The 23,146-nt window shown below is 40.9% G+C and overlaps 1 gene segment (V, D, J or C); it reads left to right on the top strand.

The window, feature by feature from the left end:
* Positions 1-1,333, top strand: part of LOC121490794 — a 54,314-nt gene extending 52,981 nt beyond the window's left edge. The window contains 1 exon segment of the V gene segment in view: positions 821-1,333. Coding sequence covers positions 821-1,152 — 332 coding nt within the window.
* The last annotated feature ends 21,813 nt before the right edge of the window (positions 1,334-23,146 follow it).

Genomic DNA, 23,146 nt, shown 5'->3' with positions numbered 1-23,146 from the left:
TCACTTATGTGCTATATTCTTCCAGCAAAGGATTCTTGATTTGTTATTGTAGCTCTTGCTCTCCCACCAGAGAGCCTGACTGCCCACGGTGGGGATTTCCAGGAGGCCATCTGACAGCTGTTCATGGTCAGAACTGAAGCTAGGCAGTTCCTCCATAGGCAGGTGGCCAAAATTACAGTTGACCCCCTTGGTCTGGTCTACTATAGTCCCATATGATGTCAGTCATCAGACCAGGGCTCTGTCATTCAAGGGCCTTTGTGAGAGGTGGGAGAGTTGCCAGCCTGATCACAGAGGGTGACAGGGCTGCATCCCAACCCAAGCACAGACTCAGGGCTTAGAATCACACTATCGGGTGGGGCTGGCCCTGATACATTCAAAGAAAACCCAGGAAAGAAGAGGCGGCCTGCCACCACTGCACGGTTCTGGGAGAGGCATGGGAGAAATGATCTGTGTAAAGGGGTCCAAGACCTAGTCTTAATTCTAAACTCTGAGGGCGGTCAGATGAAATGGCCTTTGTTTCTTTGCCTAAAACACTTGTGTTTACTGCAGGAGGCAGTAAGGTGAGGTCAGAAGAGCAAAAAGTCCTTTAAATGGCTGCAAAGATTGAAACAAAACAATTTAAAACTTTCTTAAGAGGTGGGAACTCGAGAGAAACTCAAGATTGTGGAGATTATAAATCTGTTTCTTGGCCTCCCCCATTGCCACACAGAATAAGCTGCTCTGTCTGTCCTTTCCGGGCCCTGGGGTTGCCCACAAACAGTACACCAAGTGGAAAACTTCCCTGTTACTTAACGACCATTCTGTGTGCTTCCTTCTGCAGGGAATGATGCCCAGCCAGCCGTCTATTTGTTCCAACCATCTCCAGACCAGTTACACACAGGAAGTGCCTCTGTTGTGTGCTTGCTGAATAGCTTCTACCCCAAAGACATCAATGTCAAGTGGAAAGTGGATGGTGTCATCCAAGACACAGGCATCCAGGAAAGTGTCACAGAGCAGGACAAGGACAGTACCTACAGCCTCAGCAGCACCCTGACGATGTCCAGTACTGAGTACCTAAGTCATGAGTTGTACTCCTGTGAGATCACTCACAAGAGCCTGCCCTCCACCCTCATCAAGAGCTTCCAAAGGAGCGAGTGTCAGAGAGTGGACTAACAGGCCCCACCACCTGCCCCTCAGGCCTAGCCTTCCTGTCTCCTAGCTCAGGCCTTGGGCTCTTTCCCCATCAGAGACCCACCCGTTGCAGGCACCACCCTTCTCCCCACCTCCCCCTCTTGGGCTTTAACAATGCTAATGGTATCTGGGGGAAAAGGAATAAATAAAGTGAATTGTTGCACCTGTGCTATCCCTCTTCTTCCTGATTTAATGATTGTTATACATTGGGTTTTTTTCCAATTACTCAGTTTATCTTCTACAGAACTAAATATTGAGTTTATCCAGTTTATCCCGTTGAACTTACCAGGAGAATTTACTAAAAGCAAACTTTTCCAAAAGAAACATCTCTAAAAAAAAGAAAGAAAGAAAGAAAGAAAGAAAGAAAGAAAGAAAGAAAGAAAGAAAGAAAGAAAGATCTCTCAAGAGTCATTCACTCTAATATTATATAAAATAGCAAGACAATGGAAATGATCTAAATGAACAAGCAATAAGGAAATGTTAAAGTCCATTATGGCCCTTCAACTTAATGGAATATGATCTGTCTGCCAAAGACCATAGTGAACGCTTTCCACAACCTAATTTAAATCTTATTACACTACAAAGTTAAAAATGTTCATTAAAATGTTGGGCAAGTTCTAGAAAGCTGAGAGAGATTCATACAGTATAACCTAGCAATCCCACTCTTAGATAACTGCGTTTCTGTCCAAAAAACCTATACAAAAATTTTCAAAGCTCCTTCATTTAGAAAAACCAAATATGAAAAATAATCCACATGCCCACCAATAATAAGAATGGGTCACTAAGCTGTAGTATGTTTACACGCTGAAATACTATTACAGAAGGAGAATTTTAAAATTATAACTATACCCAGTGGCATAGATGAATCTTATAAACATGAAAATAAGCAAAAAACAAAAAACACAAAAAGATATATTCTTTGTATTTCATTTATATAAAGTTCAAAACCAGTTAAAAATACAATTAGAAAATGAGATGGGGATTACTTCTGAGCATGGGGTGAGGTAATGCCTAGCAGGAGCCTGGAAGGGGCTTCTGGAGTTTTGTTAAGAAACGTGTGCCACGTTGTGAAAATCTGTTGGGGCACCTGGGTGGCTCAGCGGTTGGGCGTCTGCTTTTGGTTCGGGGCATGGTCTCTGAGTACCAGGATCAAGTCCCACATCGGACTCCCCTCAAGGAGCCTGCTTCTCCCTCTGCCTGTGTCTCTGACTCCCTCCCTCATCTCTCATGAACAAATGAATAAAATCATTTTTTTTAATTGTCAAGCTGTACAATTATAATCTGTACACTGTTCAGGATATATATATATAACCCTTAAAAATAAGTTCACATCAAGAAATATATTATACTCAGTTTACAGATAAGAGAGGCGAAGAGCAGGGCTCCACTGCTGGTCAATAGTGGGCCCAGGTTCAAATTCCCACCTGCCTAACTCTGCTCTCCAGAAACCTATATAATTCTGGCTTCCAGTGATCATGGTGCTGCACAGAACAAAGGGTCAAACATGCCATCTTCCTGAGGCCTCTCTTCGTTTCATGTGCTCTGCCCGGAAGGTGCCATTCAGCCTAGGAAACTGTGCTGAGGGGAGGAAGAGGGGGGTTGTTATAAAAGTGAACAAGGGGCAGCCCCGGCAGCGCAGAGGTTTAGCACTGCCTGCAGCCCGGGGTATGATCCTGGACACCTGGGATCAAGTCCCACGTCGGGCTTCCTGCATGAAGCCTGCTTCTTCCTCTGCCTGTGTCTCTGCCCCTCTCTCTCTGAATAAATAAATATTTTTAAAAATAAATAAATAAATAAAAATAAAAGTGAACAAGATGCGACCTAATGTTTTACCAAACTAAATCAGTGGCCACTCTGGATCTGAAGCTGAATCTCAGAGACAGAAGCCAGGGACTCTGTGCTCTTTCCCCACTGGGTGAGCACAGGTGAGTTAGCACTAGAGGTCAAGTCAGCTGTTACCATGAGCCTGGCCAGATGCAGTGAACAAATTTTTATGCTATTTTCCCACAGCATTGTTTGTCTATAATTGCCTGGGAAAATAAGCTCACAAGTTATAACAAAAAGTTATTTGACTTTTGGGCCTCAGTTTTCTTATCTGAAAGTCTTAGTTGTAAGACTGCTATAAAAAATTAAATGAAATAATTCATGTGAAATGCTAAACACTCATCATAGCGTATATCAAGGGAGGTGTAAGCATTAGTCACCATCATAAAAGTAGCTGCATTTGGCTCCTATTTGATTTCCTTCAAGGGGTTCCTTCAACTTATTCTCCAGTCATAATCCTTTTAGCCCCTTTCTCCAGTTGGAGTGCTTTGATACCTTTGTTGAAAAACAACTGACCACAAAGTTGCATCTATTTCTAAGATCTCTATTCCATTCCATGATCTATTATTCATCCATCTTATACCAATAGACACTGCCTTGATTACAGAAGCCTTAGGAGCTCCATTTTGGATGTGCTAAGTCTGAAACATATCAGACAAAAAGCAGAGATGATAGGTGGACAACTGGATATAAGATCCTGTAATGTAGAAGAGAGAGGTCAGCACTAGAGGCATAAATGTAGTGTCATCATCATACAGATGGTGTTAAAAGCCATCAGACGTGAGACAGTACCTGGCAAGCAAGTGGGGATTGAGAAATCCAGGCACTGATCTGGGAGGCCCTCCAACATTAAGAAATTAGTGAGATGAGGAAGAATCAGAAAAGAAAACTGAAAAGGATTGGCTAGGGAAGGAGGAAGATCAAGAAAGTGGTGTTGTCCTAGAATCCAAGAGAGGAAATGTTACAAGGAGGAGAAACTGATTAGTTATCAACTGTGTCAACTGGAATGAATATGAACCTTTGGATTTAGAGATGTGGGGGTCATTAGTGAACTCAATAAACCAGTGTCTATGGAATGGGAGAGGCAAAAGTCTGATCAGAATGGTTCAAAAGAAAATGGGAGTAAGGAAATTGGAAACAGTGTGCATGGCAAATTCTTTGGAGGAAATAGTTAGAAAAAGGCAGTATCTGGAAGAAGAGAAATGACAACCTTTTTGAATGCTAATGAAAATAATCCAGTACAGAGGAAAATCTGATGCTGCAGGAGAGACAAGAGAAAAATTCTAGAGTGATGTCCTTGAGTAGGTGAGATGGGGTAGAGCACAGGTGGAGGTGCTGCCTCTCACTAGGAACATGGGTGGTTCGCCTAGGGACAGAAGAGAAGACAGTGTCCATGTGGACTAATGCAGAGAGGTCCTCAGACAGGCCGGGAATGACTTCTCCAATAAATGCGTAGAATTTACATTGTGCAGCTTTAGCAATTCAGGAAGACTTTGTGGACTGAAGTACATAAGTAAAAGCTCTGGGCAGGGAGAAGCTAAAAGAAGATGGAGAAAAGTGAAATTCACAAGGAGTCAATCCCCTTACTATCTGCCTCTTCTCTCCCCAGGCTCCATGTGGCAACTCCTTCCCTGAATTCTTAGAGACCGCTGGCATGGGAAAGACCCCCATGGACGCTTCATGTCCCTCCTCTTAGCTCCTCTTAGCCTTTCTACCCCTCCATTTACCTATCAATATCTTCTCAGGATTTGAATAGCTCTTACTACCCCTAAGGTGTGGTTACTTGTCTCTTAAGAGGTTCTACCTCCTAACTCTAGAACATTCTGTATCCCTGAATCCAGCAAGATTCTCTGCATAGAGGAATAAAGGGATGACGGTAATGACGGGTACATGGAGCAGAGGAGGCAGAGAGGAGGGTACTGCCATAGTGTCACCTGTATAACTACCTTGATTCTTACCCCACACACTGAGGTACGTATTACCCTTGCCTCATGGATGAGGAAACAGGCTAAGAAAGGTTATGTAGTGTGCTTAGAATTACAGAGCTCATAAGATGTAGGACTTTAACTTAAACCAGGGTTATCAAGCCCAAACCACCATGTCTTTCTCATAGTTTACACATGGCAGATTCTGTGGAGGTTTTCAATAATTGTCATAGTAACAGGCCTCAATCAACTCTAAAACTAACAAAAAGATTGGACTGGATGGTGAATGAAGGTCTTCCCTCTCTGTGAGTCTTTCTCAGGAAAATATACAAGCTTTAATTTCACCACAAGCTCGAAGAACAAATAAGGAACAACCTCCAAACTATGACACCATAATAAAACATGGATGGTCAAGGTAGGAAACAAAAAGTACAAAGAGAAGACCTTTACTATACTCCTGTTGGCTCAACAAATGCTAGCTTGTACCATGTTTTCACTTTATAATAATGCAATGCCTATAATGTCTCTACACTGACAGAGATTGTGTCATTGAATCTTCCAACAACTCCACGGGCAGTCTGTGTGATAAGGAAACTAAGACTTAGTGTAAATACTGTGCCCAAGGCCACACAATCAGGAAATACCAAAATTCAGGCCTCAAATTCAGGCAGCCTGATTAAGAGCCCAAATTGTAAAACACAGTGTGGTCCCTTCTTAACTGCTATTCATAGCTGCCATTCTCAGGGACCAAGAATCACTGAGTCTATCGCTTCTTGGCCTTTTGGCTAAGATCAAGTGAAAGAATCACTGAGTCTTCAGGAAAGAACTTGGAAGTCAGGTCAGGAGACTGAAGAGCAGAGGCTGGATGGCATGGCCCAGTCACCTGGAAATAGACTGAGATTTAAGGCCAGAGTTCTTCCCATCTGTTAGCAGATGGAACAACAAGCTAATTACAGACATCTCAGGAGAGAAATCCATGGTGCTCTGCAAAAATGGAGAGTCAGCCAAGCCTAAAACAACTAGGAGTATTGGTCTAGTTTGGAAAAATAACTCCTGAACCAAAGGTCCCTCTTAGTGCCCCAACATCTTCCACCATCCCAGTGCTCAGGCCCCAGCCATGCCTCCCACCCATCCCCACCCCAGGTGGGTTAGTATCGAGTTTCATGGTGACTGGCCTAAGAAGATTAAAAAAGTAATGCCACCTTTTGAGGGAGAGTCCCAGGGACCAAGATAGCAACTGTCATGGCAACGGTCACACTGCTATGGTCAAAGAGAAGACCTTTTGGGGAACTGAAAATCAAACCTTGAGCACATCTGTTGGTTTCACTCCCATCCTCCTCCAACAGGCTGGGTGGTGCCCTCCACACCCTTCCAGCAGTTTCTATGGACCCCTGCACCTGGGTCCTCACAGTGCCTGGCGATGTCTGTGTCCAGCACTGGGCTAGAAGTAACACTGACTTTAACTTTGCTTGATACCTTTCCACCTAAACCCACTGCCCCATCGCCAATCCTAGGGTCCATCTCCCCCTGGAAAACCTCAGCCCGGAATAGGCAGCACCATCTCAGAGGTCTGATATGGTGATAGGACCCACACAGGCTACATGTAAGAAAGACATTGTAAGCAAGCCAGTTGTTCCCAAGTGACAGTGTTAGCAGCTTGCCCTTCTACACCATGCAATACTAACAACTACAGCAAAACTTGTTTATATGATTGGATGTTTGGAAGCCCACCCTCATTCATTCCATAGACATTGATTAGCATCTTTATGTACATGGCTCTGTACTGTGTTCTGCAGATAACACAGTGAACAAGAGAGAGCCCTCAGCCTCAAGGAGCTCCCAGCCTAATGTGGAAACAAGTTAGCGAAATTGCAACACAGAGCAATGGGATAGACTGTGGGGTATCTCAGAACTCTATGGAACCACACAGGACATGCACATAACATGTGCTGAAGATTGGAGAAGGTACATGCCTTCACCCCCTACCCAAATATTAACCAACCTAGAACTTGCTGACACCAGGGTGTCCTCATAAATCACTCTAGTGTTCCAGCCCTCTGACTGGGAAGCCATAGGTTGCATTAATGAGCTCTGACATGGGTTCTCATCACTTGCAATTTATGTTGGAAGTAGGATCCTTTTGGTCTCTGGTTCTTTGTCTATAATAAAGTAACAGTAACAAAACTTCTGTCTTTGCATCACTATGAACATAAAATAAAACACTGTCTATAATCTACTTAGTACAAAGTATGCCAGAGTCTGTGCTCAATCTGACCTCTTCTAATTCTCCTTTTTTAAAAGATTGCGTTTATTTGAGAAAGAGAGAATGAGCAGGGAGAAGGAAGCAGAGGGAGAAGCAGACTCCCCACCAAGCAGGGAACCCCACGTGGGGCTCTATCCCAGGACCCTGGGATCATGACCTGAGCTGAGGGCAGATGCTTAACCAACTGAGCCACCCAGATTCCCCTGACCTCTTCTGCCTTCCTACTCACTTGGTTCAAGAGCAGGCAGGTGAAGCCTCATTTACTGAATTATTTGTTGCCCTTCACTGTGCAAAAATACAAACATCAAAGAAAAAACTAAAGATAGAGGAGAATAAGAAAATAGATAGGGATCCCTGGATAGCTCCATGGTTTAGCACCTGCCTTTGGCTCAGGGCATGATCCTGAGGTCCCAGGATCGAGTCCCACATGGAACGCTTCTCCCTCTGCCTGTGTCTCTGCCTGTCTCTCTCTCTCTCTCTCTCTCTCTCTCTCTGTGTGTGTGTGTGTGTGTGTCTCATAAATAAATAAATAAAACCTTTTTAAAAAAAAAGAAAATACATAGATAAATAACCTGGGAATCAGAATATATTCAATCCAGTCTCCTACAACTTCTGATCCCACAGGTATTTCTGGATTCCTCCATTCTATAGACATTTATGAGTACCTGGTCTGTGTGCTGGGAACTGGAGGTGGATAGTGGGAGGTACACAGAAAAGAGAAAGACACAGAAGCCCTTCTGGGGCAACAGCTTGACCTACAAACACTCACCTTGAGACCTTCAAGATCTTCAGTCACCAAACAGATGCTCAGGCCTGTTGCCTGGGCCTGGATAATATGAGAAGAACCTCCTACCTATTCCCATTCAATTTTCACTGTACTCTCCACAGACTCAAAACCCCACAAATATATTTCCAATATATATTTTCCTTCATTGTCCACCAAAGACAATAATCTAGACATGAGAAAATTCTGGATTGAGGATCACTGATCCAAACAAATACAGTTGACTCTTGAACAACATGGGGGTTAGGGGTACCAAACCCCCACACAGTCAAAAATCTACTCAAAAAAATCTAACATTTACTTTCTGGAAAACTTGACTATTAATAGACTATTGTTGACCAGAAGACTCACTAAGAACAAAATAGTTTATTAACACATATTTTGTATGTCATATGTATTATATACCATGTTCTCATAATAAAGCTAATGAAAAGAAACTGTTATTTTTAAAAAGCATTAGAGAAAATACATTTATAGTACTGTACTGTATTCATCCCAAAAAATCTGCATGTAAGTGGACCCACACAGTTGGAACCCATGTTGTTCAAGGTCAACTGTAATCTGCTCTGGACTTCTACATTTTGGAGAGATTTTTAAATTTTTCTCTCTTCTCTTTTTTCAAAAAATAGAAAATATTGTATGCATGTGTGTGTGAAACATTTTATTTAGCAAACCAATGTTTATAATTTAATTCCATGGTGTGTTTAATTAAAGTGCATTTACAAGAGGATTAGAGGAAAAAGGATAATAAAGAGAGCTGGGAGAAAGACAAAAGATAATAGGGATGGAATTAAAAGGAAGAGAGAAAAGACAGAAATAGACAAACAGGGTCAACTCTGTAGAAATCTAATCAGAGGTCTTGCTCCTGAGGGATGGGAGTTCTCATGGGCTCCTGAGAACTGCTGTGTTTTGAAAGATTGATCAGCTGGTGTGCACTCACTACACAAGCTCCCATTGCTAGATGAAATCATTCCAATGAGTCTCCACTGACTATACTAATCAGAGGAGCCACCTGGAGATGGAATGCTCTCCTCAGATGGCAACACTAGTGGAGAGCCACATCAGCCACAAGGCTGGAATGGGTCTAAGGCTTCCTGCCCTTATGTTAGCTTGTTTTCTCCTTTCTACACCCTCCCTGCTCCGTTAAGACTGTAATTGCTTGAAAATATAGTGTCTCCTAAACTGATTATAAAAAAAGACAAAGTTCTTGGAACAGGAGAAGCTAATAGACATTTGTGGAAAATGACACAATCCAACCTTCACTGCCCTCACCTCGACAGATCCTGCCCCCAGATACATGTTCCCATCTACAGCATTCCCCACCCCAGCCACTTGGCTCCCTCCACCCTCAACCTCAATTTGGTTTTTAATAAGCATCGTTGCCCAGAAATATAGTAACCCCTAATTATTATGTAAGAAAGAGAAATATACTTTTCTCAATTACTGTATTCTGCAGTAATATTTTATAATTTAAATTTAACAGGTTCCTAAAGCTTATGTTTTCACCAGACCTACCTGATGTGACAGCTGCAAATAACCTTTTCACCCATGTCACCAGATTCATGACATACTCCAAGATGAGTCACATGTCAAATGTAAGACTATCAAATTTATTAACCTCATAACTCTTGTTAGCTATTTATCTGCAGGTATGTCTGAAAATTAACAAATTATTTCTATTTCCAGCTGATCTAAGGAAATTCCACCTTCTCCAAAAGATCATCTGTGAATAATGAGATAATCTGATGATTTCACCCAGAGTCCACTCTCTCTTGATATCCCATGTTACTGAATTCACTGTGTACCACCTATCACTATGTGTTTGATCTGTGTAAGGCTCGAGTATCTCTGTCTTTATTTCTCATCAGAAGTTAAGCTCCTAAAAGGCAGGGCCTTTTGTCCATCATAAAGAAACCAACAACATTTTACCTGGACACTGTGCACCAAAGAACATTTGAGAATCATAATAGTAGCTGGAGGACCTATGGAAAGTCATTCTTTATTTCTATGCTTCAGTTTATGATTCACCTAGTATTTATTAAGGACCGGAACTAGAATTTTTACACCTGGATATTTATACAATTTTTTACTTGTTACAGTGTTTAAGCACAAAGCACCGTGCCATGGCTATTCAAGCATTTCTTGAAAAAAATTAAGTGAGCAAATGAATGATGAATTGTTGATGGTTGATATATGTTTATAGAACTATTATTGGGGTTGTTTTTCTGTGTGTCTGGTTGTTTTTATTTGTTATTTGGATACACCAACTCACAGAGTGTGACATTACTACCCCAATTTACAGATGAAGAAATAGGACCAAAAAGACAGAGAGACTTGCCCAAGTGAAAAAGCCGACTTTTAGATAAAGCTGCCCTCTGATTTCAAACCCATTGCCCTTTTTGTTCCACACAACCATCTGCTGGAACTACACGACTAGATCTTATGACCCAGGTCTTCCTGTTGTACTTGTATGCCACTTTCCAACTGTGGTTTTCAAGGGTGGTCTTCTTATTCCTTTGCTATCCTTGTACAGCATGCCTGCTCTAGGCTGCCTTTAGTCCCAAAGACTGTTGCATGTAAGTATAAGAGACTTCACCTTCTGGAGCCAGACTGCTACAAATGAAATTTCATTTCTTAGGACCCAAGATAATCTAATCCAATTCCACCAAAACCACTCTCTACTCAGCACCATGGCCATTCTCACCACTTCTGTAATGGCTGCTCACGATAGGCACTTCCACTCGGAGTGGAAAGGATAAGCCCCCTTTTCGGTACAGTGCTTTGACCAGAGGCAGAAAGCCATTGAGCTGACAGAAAAGAACTGTTCATTTGGACTGAATAACTCAGAATTATTGCTCTTTCACAACAGTAAAGGATTATTCTGTTTTCTGTCCAGACACATTTATCAAACAACCTTATTTAGTTAAAAGAATAAATCTTTTAAAGAAATGTGTGTGAAATTATTTCCAACATTAACTCTAAAAAGAAATACTGGATCTATAAAACTTCCAGAATATATTTAAAATTTTGATAACTTCTTACTCCTGAGTTAAGAATGTGTTATAGACAAGAGAAAGACCCTAAAAGAAAGGATATAATCACCAAGAAGATGTTGTTTTGACAATAATTCCAAGAGTTTGAGTCACCATGAGAAGATATAAAGATGAATGTCATACATCCTGTCTTCAAGAAATCTGTAGAAAAAATAATCCTTGCTCCCCCCAAAAAATGGCTACAAATAAGGAATGACACCAAATTAGACACTGATGTTCTAAGAAGAGCCAACTAAAAGTATCAGAGTGGATGGAATTTGGGTTGAATTAATCAAGAATTTTGGATAAAAGAGCTGAAGGTGAATTCATAAACTATCAGGACTAGAGAGAAGTGCCCAGAAAAGTCAGACTACCCTCTTTATTTTAATAAATTAGGATACTAAGGCTTTGGGAGTTGACTAACTTACTCAATGCTGTTAGTAGTTGAAATTGAGACAAGATTAGAAACCAGGTGTTGAGGCTCTCTGTCCAGTTCCCTTTCCTCTGGTCTACAGTCTAAGCAAACATAAGCAAGAGGGCCTTGAGAAGTTGGCACATAAAATGACTGAAAAGGGGCCCCAGATGAGAAGGACAACCCAGGCCATGCTACTTTGTTAATTTCTATTATGGAGGGGTAGGGAGATAATGATCCTTAGATTCACTGACACAAACATCAACATGCTTTCTGAACTGGTTAGATTGGACTAGTTTGCACTGGATTGGCTGGCACAGGGTTGAACTGATTTGACCTAAATCGAATTGAAAACTGGAAGACCACTGAGGGTGAGAGCTGTGTTATATCTCCTCATACTCTTCCCCTAAACAAGAAGAACCCACTAACTCATGCCTTGGAAGAGCCAATCTAAGTTTACATACTACCTACAAGGTAAGTCACCACATAAAATCAGTGTTCCTGAAAAATCAACAAATTTTGGGGGGCCATTCAGGGAGAATTCTTTTGAAAATAAAAAGCCAATCTGCCAAAATAAAATGTAAATCACACCTGAAATCTCCATTTGCCAAGTTGACTGTTGGTATATCGGCTGTTCTTGAAGGGGTATGTGCCTCTAGTAAGGCTGACTGATGCCTGGGAAAACCAGGCATTTTATAAAGAAGTAGCAGGCCAAATCCCTGAAGCTCAAAATCAGAGCTCCCAGGACCTCTCCCTTGCTTTGGATTCAATATCTGGTTGTAGGGAATTTGAGAAGGAAGATCTACAGAAATGTAAACGAAAGAGGACTCCATAATCTACTGGATTTGTTGTTCTTTTTTTTCTCTTAAAAAAAAATCAAGCCATTCAAGACAGAGATCACAATGACTATCACAGAGGAACTTCTGCCCCAGAGAAGGATGGAAACTTCACCCAAGGGCTGGAACAATATTCAATCCAAGTCATTATTCAGAATGAAATTATTCAAAATGGTTGGTCTGTGTCAACTGTTAAAAGTGAAAGCCTACTAAAAGGAATGTTTTTGAAATTCATCCATAAATCCATAATCCTAACACATCTATTATTTTGATTCCTCACATTATATTCTTGTCTAATATTTATCTATGTATCTTTATATAAGGCTCCAGGATAATCCACATCCTTTTAACAATTTTGTGTTCAATTTCTCCCCCTCGCTATTTCACCCCACTTCTCTTTTCTACTTAGATGTCATATTGATCATTTGGGGTTTTTTAAATGCTTTTAATGAGATAGTTTATTTCTCTCTCATGTAAAGGCCCAGAGATGAGTGGTCCAGAGCTGGGATGGTACTCCCCAGTGACAAGAATCTAGACTTTTTCTATCTTATTGTTCTGCTATGAGTGATTTTCTTTCCTCAAGTCATCTCACAGGCCAAGATGGCTGCTCGAGTTCCAGCTATCAACTCCATTTTCCAGCCACAGAGAAGAAATGAGGGGGAAGGAGGCATTATACACATGACTTCTGCTTATAATTAACTGGACAAAACTTATTACATTGCCACATCCAGCTGAAAAGGAGGCTAGGAAATAGCCTTTATTCAGAGTGATTATGCATCTAATTAAAAATCAGAGGTCTTAAAAGGATGGTAAGTGGATCCTGGGGGTGAGAGGCAACTTGCAATCTCTGCCACACCATTCTCCTTCAATAGGCATTTGGGTTATTTCCATATTTTTTAAAAGTAGGCTCTATGCCCAAATGTGGAGCTTGAGATCACAATCCTAAGATCAAGAGTCACATGCTCTACCAACTGAGCCAGCCAGGCACCCCTTCCGGAATAATATTTCTATTATTCCATAATTTTGGCAGTGAGTTTCTTATGGAATATGAATGAGTGGGGTTGCTACTTATAAAGTATGTTTATTGTTCTCTAGATACTAACAAATTATCCTCCGACATTGTTGTTCTGATTTACATTATCACCAGAAGTATAGCTGATCCTTGATCTGCACAAATTTGAACTGCATATATGTGCAGATCCACATATATGCAATTTTTTTCAATTTTTTAAAAATAAATACAGTATGGTACTGCAAATTTATTTTTTCTTCCTTATGACTTTCTTTTTTATTCAAATTTTAGTTAACATACAGTATAATATTGGTCATATTGATCATTTTGAATGATATACATCATTTTCTCTTGATAATGCATAATTTTACTTAGTCTTTTCCCTATTGTTGGACCCCATAACTTTTAGTCTTGACTCTTAGGATGGTCAGTTATGCCGGCATACCACTCTCCCTTGAAAACTGAATTCACAGACCATCATAGTGAGCATGTGCCTGTACTGCTAGGGACGCTTAACCCCTAGATACTTTGTCCCCAAGGCAGCAACTGGTCATGTCCTGACTCGAACTGTTCTCTAATTGTTTCATACATATTGGTTTTGTCTCATTACAACACCGCTAGCTCCTTGGGATCAGAGGGCCGATTTTCTAACCTCAAGGCTAACCAATAACTAGCACTCATGAACAGAAAAAAATAAACTTATATGATCCTGGGTGAATAAACATTTTCTGAGTGCCTAGCATGTGTGGGATGCTTGCCAAGTAGTGCCCCATCCCTTTGGTCAGCTAATTTTCACAACAACCCTATGAAGGAGATATTCCTACTTAAAAAAAAAAAAAAAAAAAAAGACTGAGACTCAAAGATTGGTTTGACTTTCAGGAAAAAAAAAAAAAAACAGAGGAATTTTATAAATATCAGTTTCTTAAAATCTAGTCTTTTGGGCAGCCCCGGTGGCACAGCGGTTTAGCATCGCCTGCAGCCTGGGGTGTGATCCTGGAGACCCAGGATTGAGTCCCATGTCAGGCTTCCTGCATGGAGCCTGCTTCTCCCTCTGCCTGTGTCACTGCCTCTCTCTCTCTGTGTGTGTCTCTATGAATAAACAAAATCTTTTTAAAAAAAATCTAGTCTTTTAAGATTCAGAACTTTGGGAGGAATCTTTAATTCTTAAGCCAGAAAGGAAGAACAGTTCATGGAAATAACCTTCCCTGATGTTAAATTAAATCACCTGCTGTTTTCTGTGATCCCAAACACATATATGGAAACTTATTCAAGCTTTTAAGTGGTATGTGACACCTGCCTTAGAGAGAGTTGCTGATAGAGAGCAAACGGGGATTGTCAATGGGGTGAGATGACATACTTTAACCATCAAGAATCATTTTTAGGTCCAGTTACTTCTGCTAGAATAATACTGTTGGGAGAATGGAACAAGACAGAGATCATGAATTCAAAGACCTGAGCCCTAATCAGAAACATGGACACAGAATATCAAAGCTTGGAGGGACACCAGTTGAAGTTACCAAGAACAAGTCCTGTATTTTACAAGTGAAGAAACTAAAGAGGTCAATTGACAAATGAAAGGCCCCACAGAAGTCAGGAAGATGCCATGATGAGGGGACAGATCCTCATCATGTCATTAATCTGAACAACAGGTGAAGAAGCAAGGGGGCTTCCATAGTGCCACGTCACATGGAACAAAGCCTACTATTTTAAGAACCCACCCCTGCACCTGCTGCATCCAGATGGGCTTGGTAAAAGAAGAAATGAAAACAGGGTTTTCTCACTACGGGGCTGGGATGAGGGTCCACGTCACTGGCTGCTTCAGCCACAGCAGAGGAACCAAATTTTGCTGATGTGTACCCCATAGACGTGGAGGCCTCTCCTCTAAAATTCCCAGGTCAATTACTACAGAGCTCTCCCTACTCCACCAAGGAGAAAAGTAAGGCAAAGTCAGTGATAGGGAATATTTAATACTCTGGCTCACATGGAGTCCCTCCCCTCTCCTCCCTTCCCCTCCCCTCTGTGTGCTGATTAAGCCAGAGGAATGGGAAGGAAGAGAAGGCCCAGTCTAGCCATAGGTTAGAGACAGAAGAGTTAAAAACCCACACTTCCTACTCAGCATGTCCAAAAAGGAAAATAATTCAATTTGGAATCAACTGACAAGAAAAGCAGAAAAATATTAATCATAGTTTCTTGATAATAATAAAAACAATAAAATTACAGAGACACCTGGGTGGCTCAGTGGTTGAGTGTCTGCCTTTGGCTCAGGTTGTGATCCTGGGGTCCCTGGGATGGAGTCTTGCATCAGGCTCCCTACAGGGATCTTGCCTCTCCCTCTGCCTATGTCTCTGCCTCTCTCTGTGTGTCTCTCATGAATAAATAAATAAATAATCTTTCAAAAAATAACAAAACTACAAAGGAAGATTATGGACTTCAGAACTAGGGAGACATGACTTTGAATCCAGCTCTGCCACTAACTTGGTTGACTGGCCTTGAAATTAACACTATCAAAATGTCAGTGTCTTCATCTGTAATTTTCAGATAACAGCACCTCTTTGGAGACTATTGTAAGGAACATGACAATATGAAAGCACTAGTAAGGGCCTAAGTAAAGGTAGCTACTCTTGTTATTTTTATCAACTTATGCAAGTATCGCTTTAACCTTTCAAAACCCTCCACTGCCAGTTCTTCATTTTGGGACATGAGCAAATCAATCCTTTCCTTGGGGGCCCATTGATGATACAAAGCCCACTCTCTACTATTCTCCTCCTCCCAAGAACCTGCCACTCAAGTGCAAAGGATCCTGAGTTTTAGGTTAAATCATGTCATCAGACCTCCTTGCTCTATGACTACCTGATGATTTAAAATCTGTTGTGTGCAGTTATCAAAATCCACAAGCCCTATTTTTTTTAGCAAAAGATAAAATTAAAATACGTACTACAAGGCTAAGGAAATTCACAAAATTTGTTAAATAACCTCAGAAAATTCCCTATTAATTGCCCCCACTTAAGGAATGGGTGATTCTAATTAAAATAAATTGATAAGATTTTAAAAGATTATGAATAGAGTAGAATAAAACCAGTAGACTGGTTTCCTTCCTTTAGCAATTTTCTTTCTTTAATAATTCAGAAGTCACTTCAGAACCTTACAACAAGTTACTAGAGTATGATCAGGACACCTGGATGGCTCCATGGTTGAGCATCTACATTTGGCTCAGGGTATAATCACAGGTGCAGGGATTGAGTCCCACATCAGGCTCCCTGCAAGGAGCCTGCCTCTCCTTCTGCCTGTGTCTCTGCCTCTCTCTGTGTGTGTGTGTCTCTCATGAATAAATAAATAAAGTCTTTTTTTAAAAAGTTACTATAGTACAATAAAGAGGCAAAATGTTTGCAAATTAAGAATCCATTTCATAAAATATCAACTAAACTTCATTTTATGTATTCATACTTCTGCAACTGCAAGAGCTTTATAAACTGCAAACGACTTTACAATTGTAGGGGGCTCTGTAGTTATTATTTGCCTCTGATTTCTGACCTAGGGTATTTTTCCTTTTGTCTACTCCCCTTTTGGAAAAGAGTAAGCATCTGGTGCTTGCTACATAGTCTTTAAATGCAGTGGATGGAGGGTGGTGGGGCAGGGTGGTACCTGTGTTGCTCAGGCAGTTAAGTGTCTGCCTTCAGCTCAAGTCATGATCCCAGGGTCCTGGGCTTCCTGTTCAGTGAAGACCCTGCTTCTCCCTCTCCTTCTGCCCTTCCTCCTGCTCATTCTCTCTCTCTCACTCTGTCTCTATCTCAAATAAATAAATAAAATCTTCAAAAAGGAATAAAAATTTAAAAAATAAAAATAAAAGCAGTGGACTGTAGTCACTCCTAGACCATCACCTTGCTAACAATCTTGAACATGTCACCAGGCCCCCATTTCCCTGTCTGTAAGATGAGGGGATTGCACTGAGTGACTGAGAAGGTCCCTTCCAGATCTAACATGCCATGATTTCCACATGGCAATATGAAGAATTTTTAAGGTCCTTTCTTTGAATCTGGTTTGCTATCCATAATGTGGAAATAGCCATTTAAAATGAAAAAAGGTCTGGCAAAATTCATTTGAGAACACTGTTAAAGTTTTACTAAGTGAAAAGGCATATGAAGAGGTACCACCCTAAGGAAGATGACTGGCCCAAGAGAAATTAAGAGAATGCTCTGCCAGAGGCTGGGCCCATAGTGCAGATTAACCTATGACTCCCCTGACGTGTGCACCATGTGTCAGGCCTCCACAGACCTTTTAGGAGTTTACCTAAAACATATGTTCACCCAAATGGATGTTAAGAATACACCAACAGAATCCAAGAGCAAGATTAGAATATTATCCAGATTATATAAACACATTAAGCAGAAGAAAGCATAAATTAAATCTAGAAATCCCTAAGTATCCTGGTTGGAGTATCAACACTGGACAAAGTTGCCAAGGCAACTGACCTAGTCTCCCCTTCATCAGTGCTGTGGATGCTAATTGAGAAATTTCTAACCTCAAATATCATGTTTTAAAATAGTCAAGTGGCTTGGGGCACCTGAGTGGCTCAGTTGGTTGGTCCTCTGCCTTGAGCTCAGGTTATGACCGCCGGGTCCTGGGATCAAGCCCTGGTTGGGCTTCCTGTTCAGCAGGGAGTCTGCTTGTCTCTCTCTTTCTCCCTTTACCCCTCCCCCTCCTCATGTGCTGCTTCTCCTTCTCTCAAATAAATAAATAATATAAACAAACAAAGTAAAAAAAGTCAAGTGACCTAAAATGGAAATAAAACCTAGTAAAATGACACTTGATTTGAAAGCAGACTTATACTTGGTTCTGCTCCTATGTGATGCTGACTGAGTCATTTCTCCCATTTAAAATAAGTCTCTGCCACCTAAAATAAAATGGAGGATTAAAAACACCTGCTTATGCTCTACATCGTGTTGAGTAGTGGTCACACAAACAACGTTCAAGGAAACTCTTGAGAAGTTATTGCAGCAACCTTCTGAACCACAGCTCCCATGGCTACAAGCAGAATTCCATTTCATGAAAAGCACATGGTGCACCTTTTTGCCCTCATCAGCAATCTGGAATGAAACTGGTTATTCTACATGTGATGGGTTCACAGGCCTGCTCTCCTTACTGGCTCCATGTTGAATAATTAAACTGGTGCCAACAATTTCCCTCAACTCTCGTTCTAGACAGCACCTGCAATCACAATCAGAAACAGAAAGTCAAAGTTTCCACTCTTACTATGCAGGGTTTGTGACAAAAACTAAACAGAATCGGGGCATCAAAGAGGAACTAATGCCAGACGTGAGGCATTGTGGGTTGTTTCTGTAATCTCAGTGAGATAATACTGTACAATTTAGTATGTGAAGCTTAGTCATTCCCAGTAAACATACATGTATGTATGTATGCATGCGTGTATGTCCTACCTCACCTTGAAACACTCATTTTTGCTGCCTGGAGGGGAGGGATGCAGAGGTGTGGAAATAGACTATAAAACAATCCTCCCGGGATCCCTGGGTGGCGCAGCGGTTTGGCGCCTGCCTTTGGCCCAGGGCGCGATTCTGGAGACCTGGGATCGAATCCCACGTCGGACTCCCGGTGCATGGAGCCTGCTTCTCCCTCTGCCTGTGTCTCTGCCTCTCTCTCTCTCTCTCTGTGACTATCATAAATAAATAAATAAATAAATAAATAAATAAATAAATAAATAAATAAAAAAAAACAATCCTCCCATGGTTGAAACATAACACCTTGGGAAACCCGCAATTAACACGGTAAATAGGTATAACCTTTTAAAAAGGAATTTAGCAACATATATCAAAAGCCATAGAAATTCCACTCCCTTTAACTCAATAATTTTAAGTCTAAAAATCAAACATTAGAAAAATCCTACATGTCCAACAATAGGAGAAATGGTAAAGGAAATAATGGAAGGCCCACTCAATGGACTAACTTATACTCATTTGAGAGGAGGCTCCTGAAGTCTGTGTGGCAACATGGAAAACTCAAGGAGGCATTTGTCAAACAAGGTGTGGAACTCCACACACCTTACAATTAGCTCTATGTAAAACAATATGTGCTTATGAACAAAGATTGGGGGGAAACACTGACAAAAATGCTAAGACTACTGTATTAAAGTGCAAGATTTGAATTTTCTTCCTTTGAAAAATTGTTTATGATTTATTTGTTTGAGAGAGAGAGAGAGAGCATGAGCTGGGGAAAACAACAGAGGAGAGGGAGAAGCAGATTCCCATTGAGCAGGGAACCCAATGTGGGTCTTGATCCCAGGACCCTGAGATCATGACCTGAGTTGAAGGTAGATGCTTTACCGACTGAGCCACACAGCTGCCTCTAACTTTGAAATTCTTGTTAGAATATCATTCTTCCAATAAGTAATATTCAGGAAGAGGAAAAGGCATGGAACAACTTGCCAACAGTTTGCTGCATGGTTGAAGTCAGAATTAAACCATTGTCTTATTTTCAGATTCAGATTCAGTCCAACCCTTCCAAGTACCTGCTCCATGCCCAGCCCTGATCAGATCACTCCACAGCCCTGGAACCCCTTCCTCAGCATTCCAAGCAAAGCACTGTCATTTAACCAGGCAAACACAAAAACTAACTGCCTCCCAACAGTGTGAACTGATCTCAAAGGTAAAATTTTACCAGTTACAGCAAATATTTCTTGGAATCTTAAATTGTCTTTTTTTTGCCAAGTGACATTAACCATCTAAAAAATTTGTTGTGCTGTTCTGGACTGAGGATCGGCTGTCTAAAATAAATTTACAAGGGCATGTTCGGGGACAGAGACATGCTTTTTAGTTAATCAAGTCACTTCTTTCCAATTGCTCACATCCATTTGTCTGCAGTTCATTCTTGAAAGTATTTAAAAGGGCAAGACTTTGAAAACACTAAAGTGGATCAAAATATTTTACTGACTTGATCACTGAAAGTTTTTCCATTTTATTTTTGCAACAGTAATACATGTACTTGGTAAAAATCTTCACATAATACAAGGAATAATCATGGGAAGTAATTCTCTCTCTACCACTCCATATCTCCTAGATTAAGAAATTCTCAATGAAGTAGTTTAGTTCTAAAGTAGGTTTTTTAATAAAAGTAGACTGAAACCCAGTGCTAGTATGTTAGAAAAGATAAAGTAAGCTAGATGTGGAGGTACACATTGTATAAACTCTCCTGGTAGAGAAAAAGAATTTTTGAGCTATTTCTAAAACCAAAATTTGGGGAATTCATTTAAAATTATCCTTACTATAAAAATTAATTAATTAAGTAAGTAAAATCTTTATATACAATTCAGATTGTAAAGGTGTTCATTATAATTATAGAAAAAATATACAGAAAAATAAGTTCTAGAATTCAGTCTTTATTTGGATGACTATTTTGGGTCATTTACTCTCTGCCATTATTTATACTGATATACACTCAGATTTAAACATGATTCAGTGAGGTTCCTACAGAAAACACAAAAAATATATTTTGCCCCATGAAATGGATTTATAATTAGTATCTGCCACATGGGTATAATGAAACACAAAATCTATAAGGTTACTTAGAGAAAGGATTCCTCTTTTCTCCCCAAAACTTTTAAACATAAATATAAAACTCTCTATGCTCACATCTTATAAAATAGTGATCTACGTTACAAACAAGAAGGAACTATAATGACTTTTATTGTATGTGAATTTTATATCAATAAAAAATAAGAATGCATTAAATAAAACCCAAGAAAACCGTACTCCATAGAAAGCAGCTGATCTGAGGCATTAGCCCAGAGAATATAACTGCCATCTTTGCAAAGTACTTTGAGAATTTCTAAGATCAACACTTAGAAACATTATCAACCTGGGTTGATGCTCATTCAGAGACTCTGCCTGAAGCAGCTTACTTTGATGAAAACATACTCATTTTTCACAACTGAAATGGCATCCATTACCCTCTCTCTCCTTGGTATCTGTATTTTTCTTACTCACTCCCTTTATTTACATTTCACCAAAGCAATCTTTTCCTTTAAGAGGTTTTATCTCATTTCCCAAAGCAGAAAAGTGTAAAGCATTCTGTATTTATCTGACGGGGGGTGGGGGGTGTCACATAAATAAAAGCATATACTCTCAGAGAGGAAGGGAGGGAGGGAAAGGACAAACTATCTAGAAGCACATGAAATTATTCACCACCCCAGACCTCTCTGGGATTTTCCAACAATACGCCACACACACACACAAACACACACACACAGCAAACTGTGATGGGTCACAACCTGGGAGGGGGACTCCATGACCCAGCTCTTACCCTAGAGTTTCTGTATGAGCCGCAGATTGAAAGCACTCACTGTGGGTGCCCTAGTGGCAGAGCAGGGCGGCTCCTCATGGGGCTACCAGGTGCCTTCAATTCAGAGCCCCATGACATTTTTGCAATGTCTACTACTCAGTCTGATTCATTCTTCCCTGGGAAAGCTTCCCCATTCCCTCGAATTATGTCCTGTGACTAATGAGGGTGCGTATGTAGATGTCCAGCAAAAACTATCAGCCTGAACAAATCCTGGAAGAAGTCGAGGCAGGGAGGAGTCCCAGCCCAGCCCAGCCTGCATCTTCAGCAGTGGGAAAGCTTTGTGTACCCAGGAGAGCAGAGAAAGATAAGAGCAGAAGTAGCAAACAGTGATGATATACATCTTATCTATAAAGAAATACCCTGAATAATGGAGCTCATGACTCCTGGCACCTTGCTGGTTAAGTGGCTCAAACTGATCTCTCAGAGTCAGCCACTTTGGATAAAATGGCTTACAGAAACAGCAAAACTGTAAATGTGGAGTCCTGCACTCATCAATTTGAGTTACTTGTTTAGGAAAAGGCCAAGATGGTTCCACAGAGCATTTATTTTTATATGACACTTAGGGCCGAGAGCCCTACCCAGTGACAATTGGTTCCTCTGTGCAAGCATAATCAGGACAGTAAGGCTCAAGGTTCAATGGACACACATGCCAAACACTCCAAAGGGACGAGGAAGGACCCACGAGTTCTGATGGTGGTTGGCTTTCTTGCAAGTCCTCCCAAAATCCTATAATGGGAAAAAGGGGTAGCTCTGAAATAAACTGGCAGGGGCAAACCTCTGGGGGCCCTGGCTGGCCAACAGGGCAATGTCCCCCTAGGGTTCTGCTCTACAATGGCTATGGAAATCCCAGTGTCAGTCTCAGCCAGGGAGGCCTTGGTGTGCTGGGTTGCAGCGCCCCCTGCTGGCCCCTGCCAAAGGAGAACACGCAGCCCTTGGAAGGGCCCCTGACAAGAGTCCAGAGCTTAATGAAAGACCCAGTGTCTACAATTCTTTTTGCATCACATTCAAACTTACAAACTTAGTATCATCATAAAAATGTTATTTGGTATCTCCCCAGCACACACTTGCCATTTTTCTATTTTAATAATATGATATTGTTTGGGTTTCTTAGAATATACAGAAAAACATATGAAAATAAATCTTATATAATCCCATCAGCAAAAAATAACTACTTTTAACAACATTTAATATGCACAAATCATACCTAGTTGATATCACGCTCTGTGGTAGAGTCATTGCCCATCTACCCTCTGATCCATTTCCTGCCCTTGGCTCCATTGCCAACTGGCTTCTGGCTAGATTGGGCTAATGGGAGGTTCTGGTAAAAGACAGAAAAGTGAGAAGAAATAAGCCAAGATATTTGTCCCTCTCTCTGCTTTGAGGAGTTTTCCACCAGTGGCTGCATCTCCTCTATGGTTCTAGATTCTACCAACTGCCCGACTTCTGGCAACACCACCTTCTCCAGCCCTGGGAGTGAAGTGGCTTCCTGCTGTTGCTCATTTCTGGGTTGTTTCAACATAATAGTTGGCTTCTCTGCCT

This window comes from Vulpes lagopus, chromosome 5 (genome assembly GCF_018345385.1).
Source record: "Vulpes lagopus strain Blue_001 chromosome 5, ASM1834538v1, whole genome shotgun sequence".
Lineage (NCBI taxonomy): Eukaryota > Metazoa > Chordata > Mammalia > Carnivora > Canidae > Vulpes > Vulpes lagopus.
Note: the sequence above shows the minus strand (reverse complement) of the source record. Positions and strands in the feature narration are given on the sequence as shown.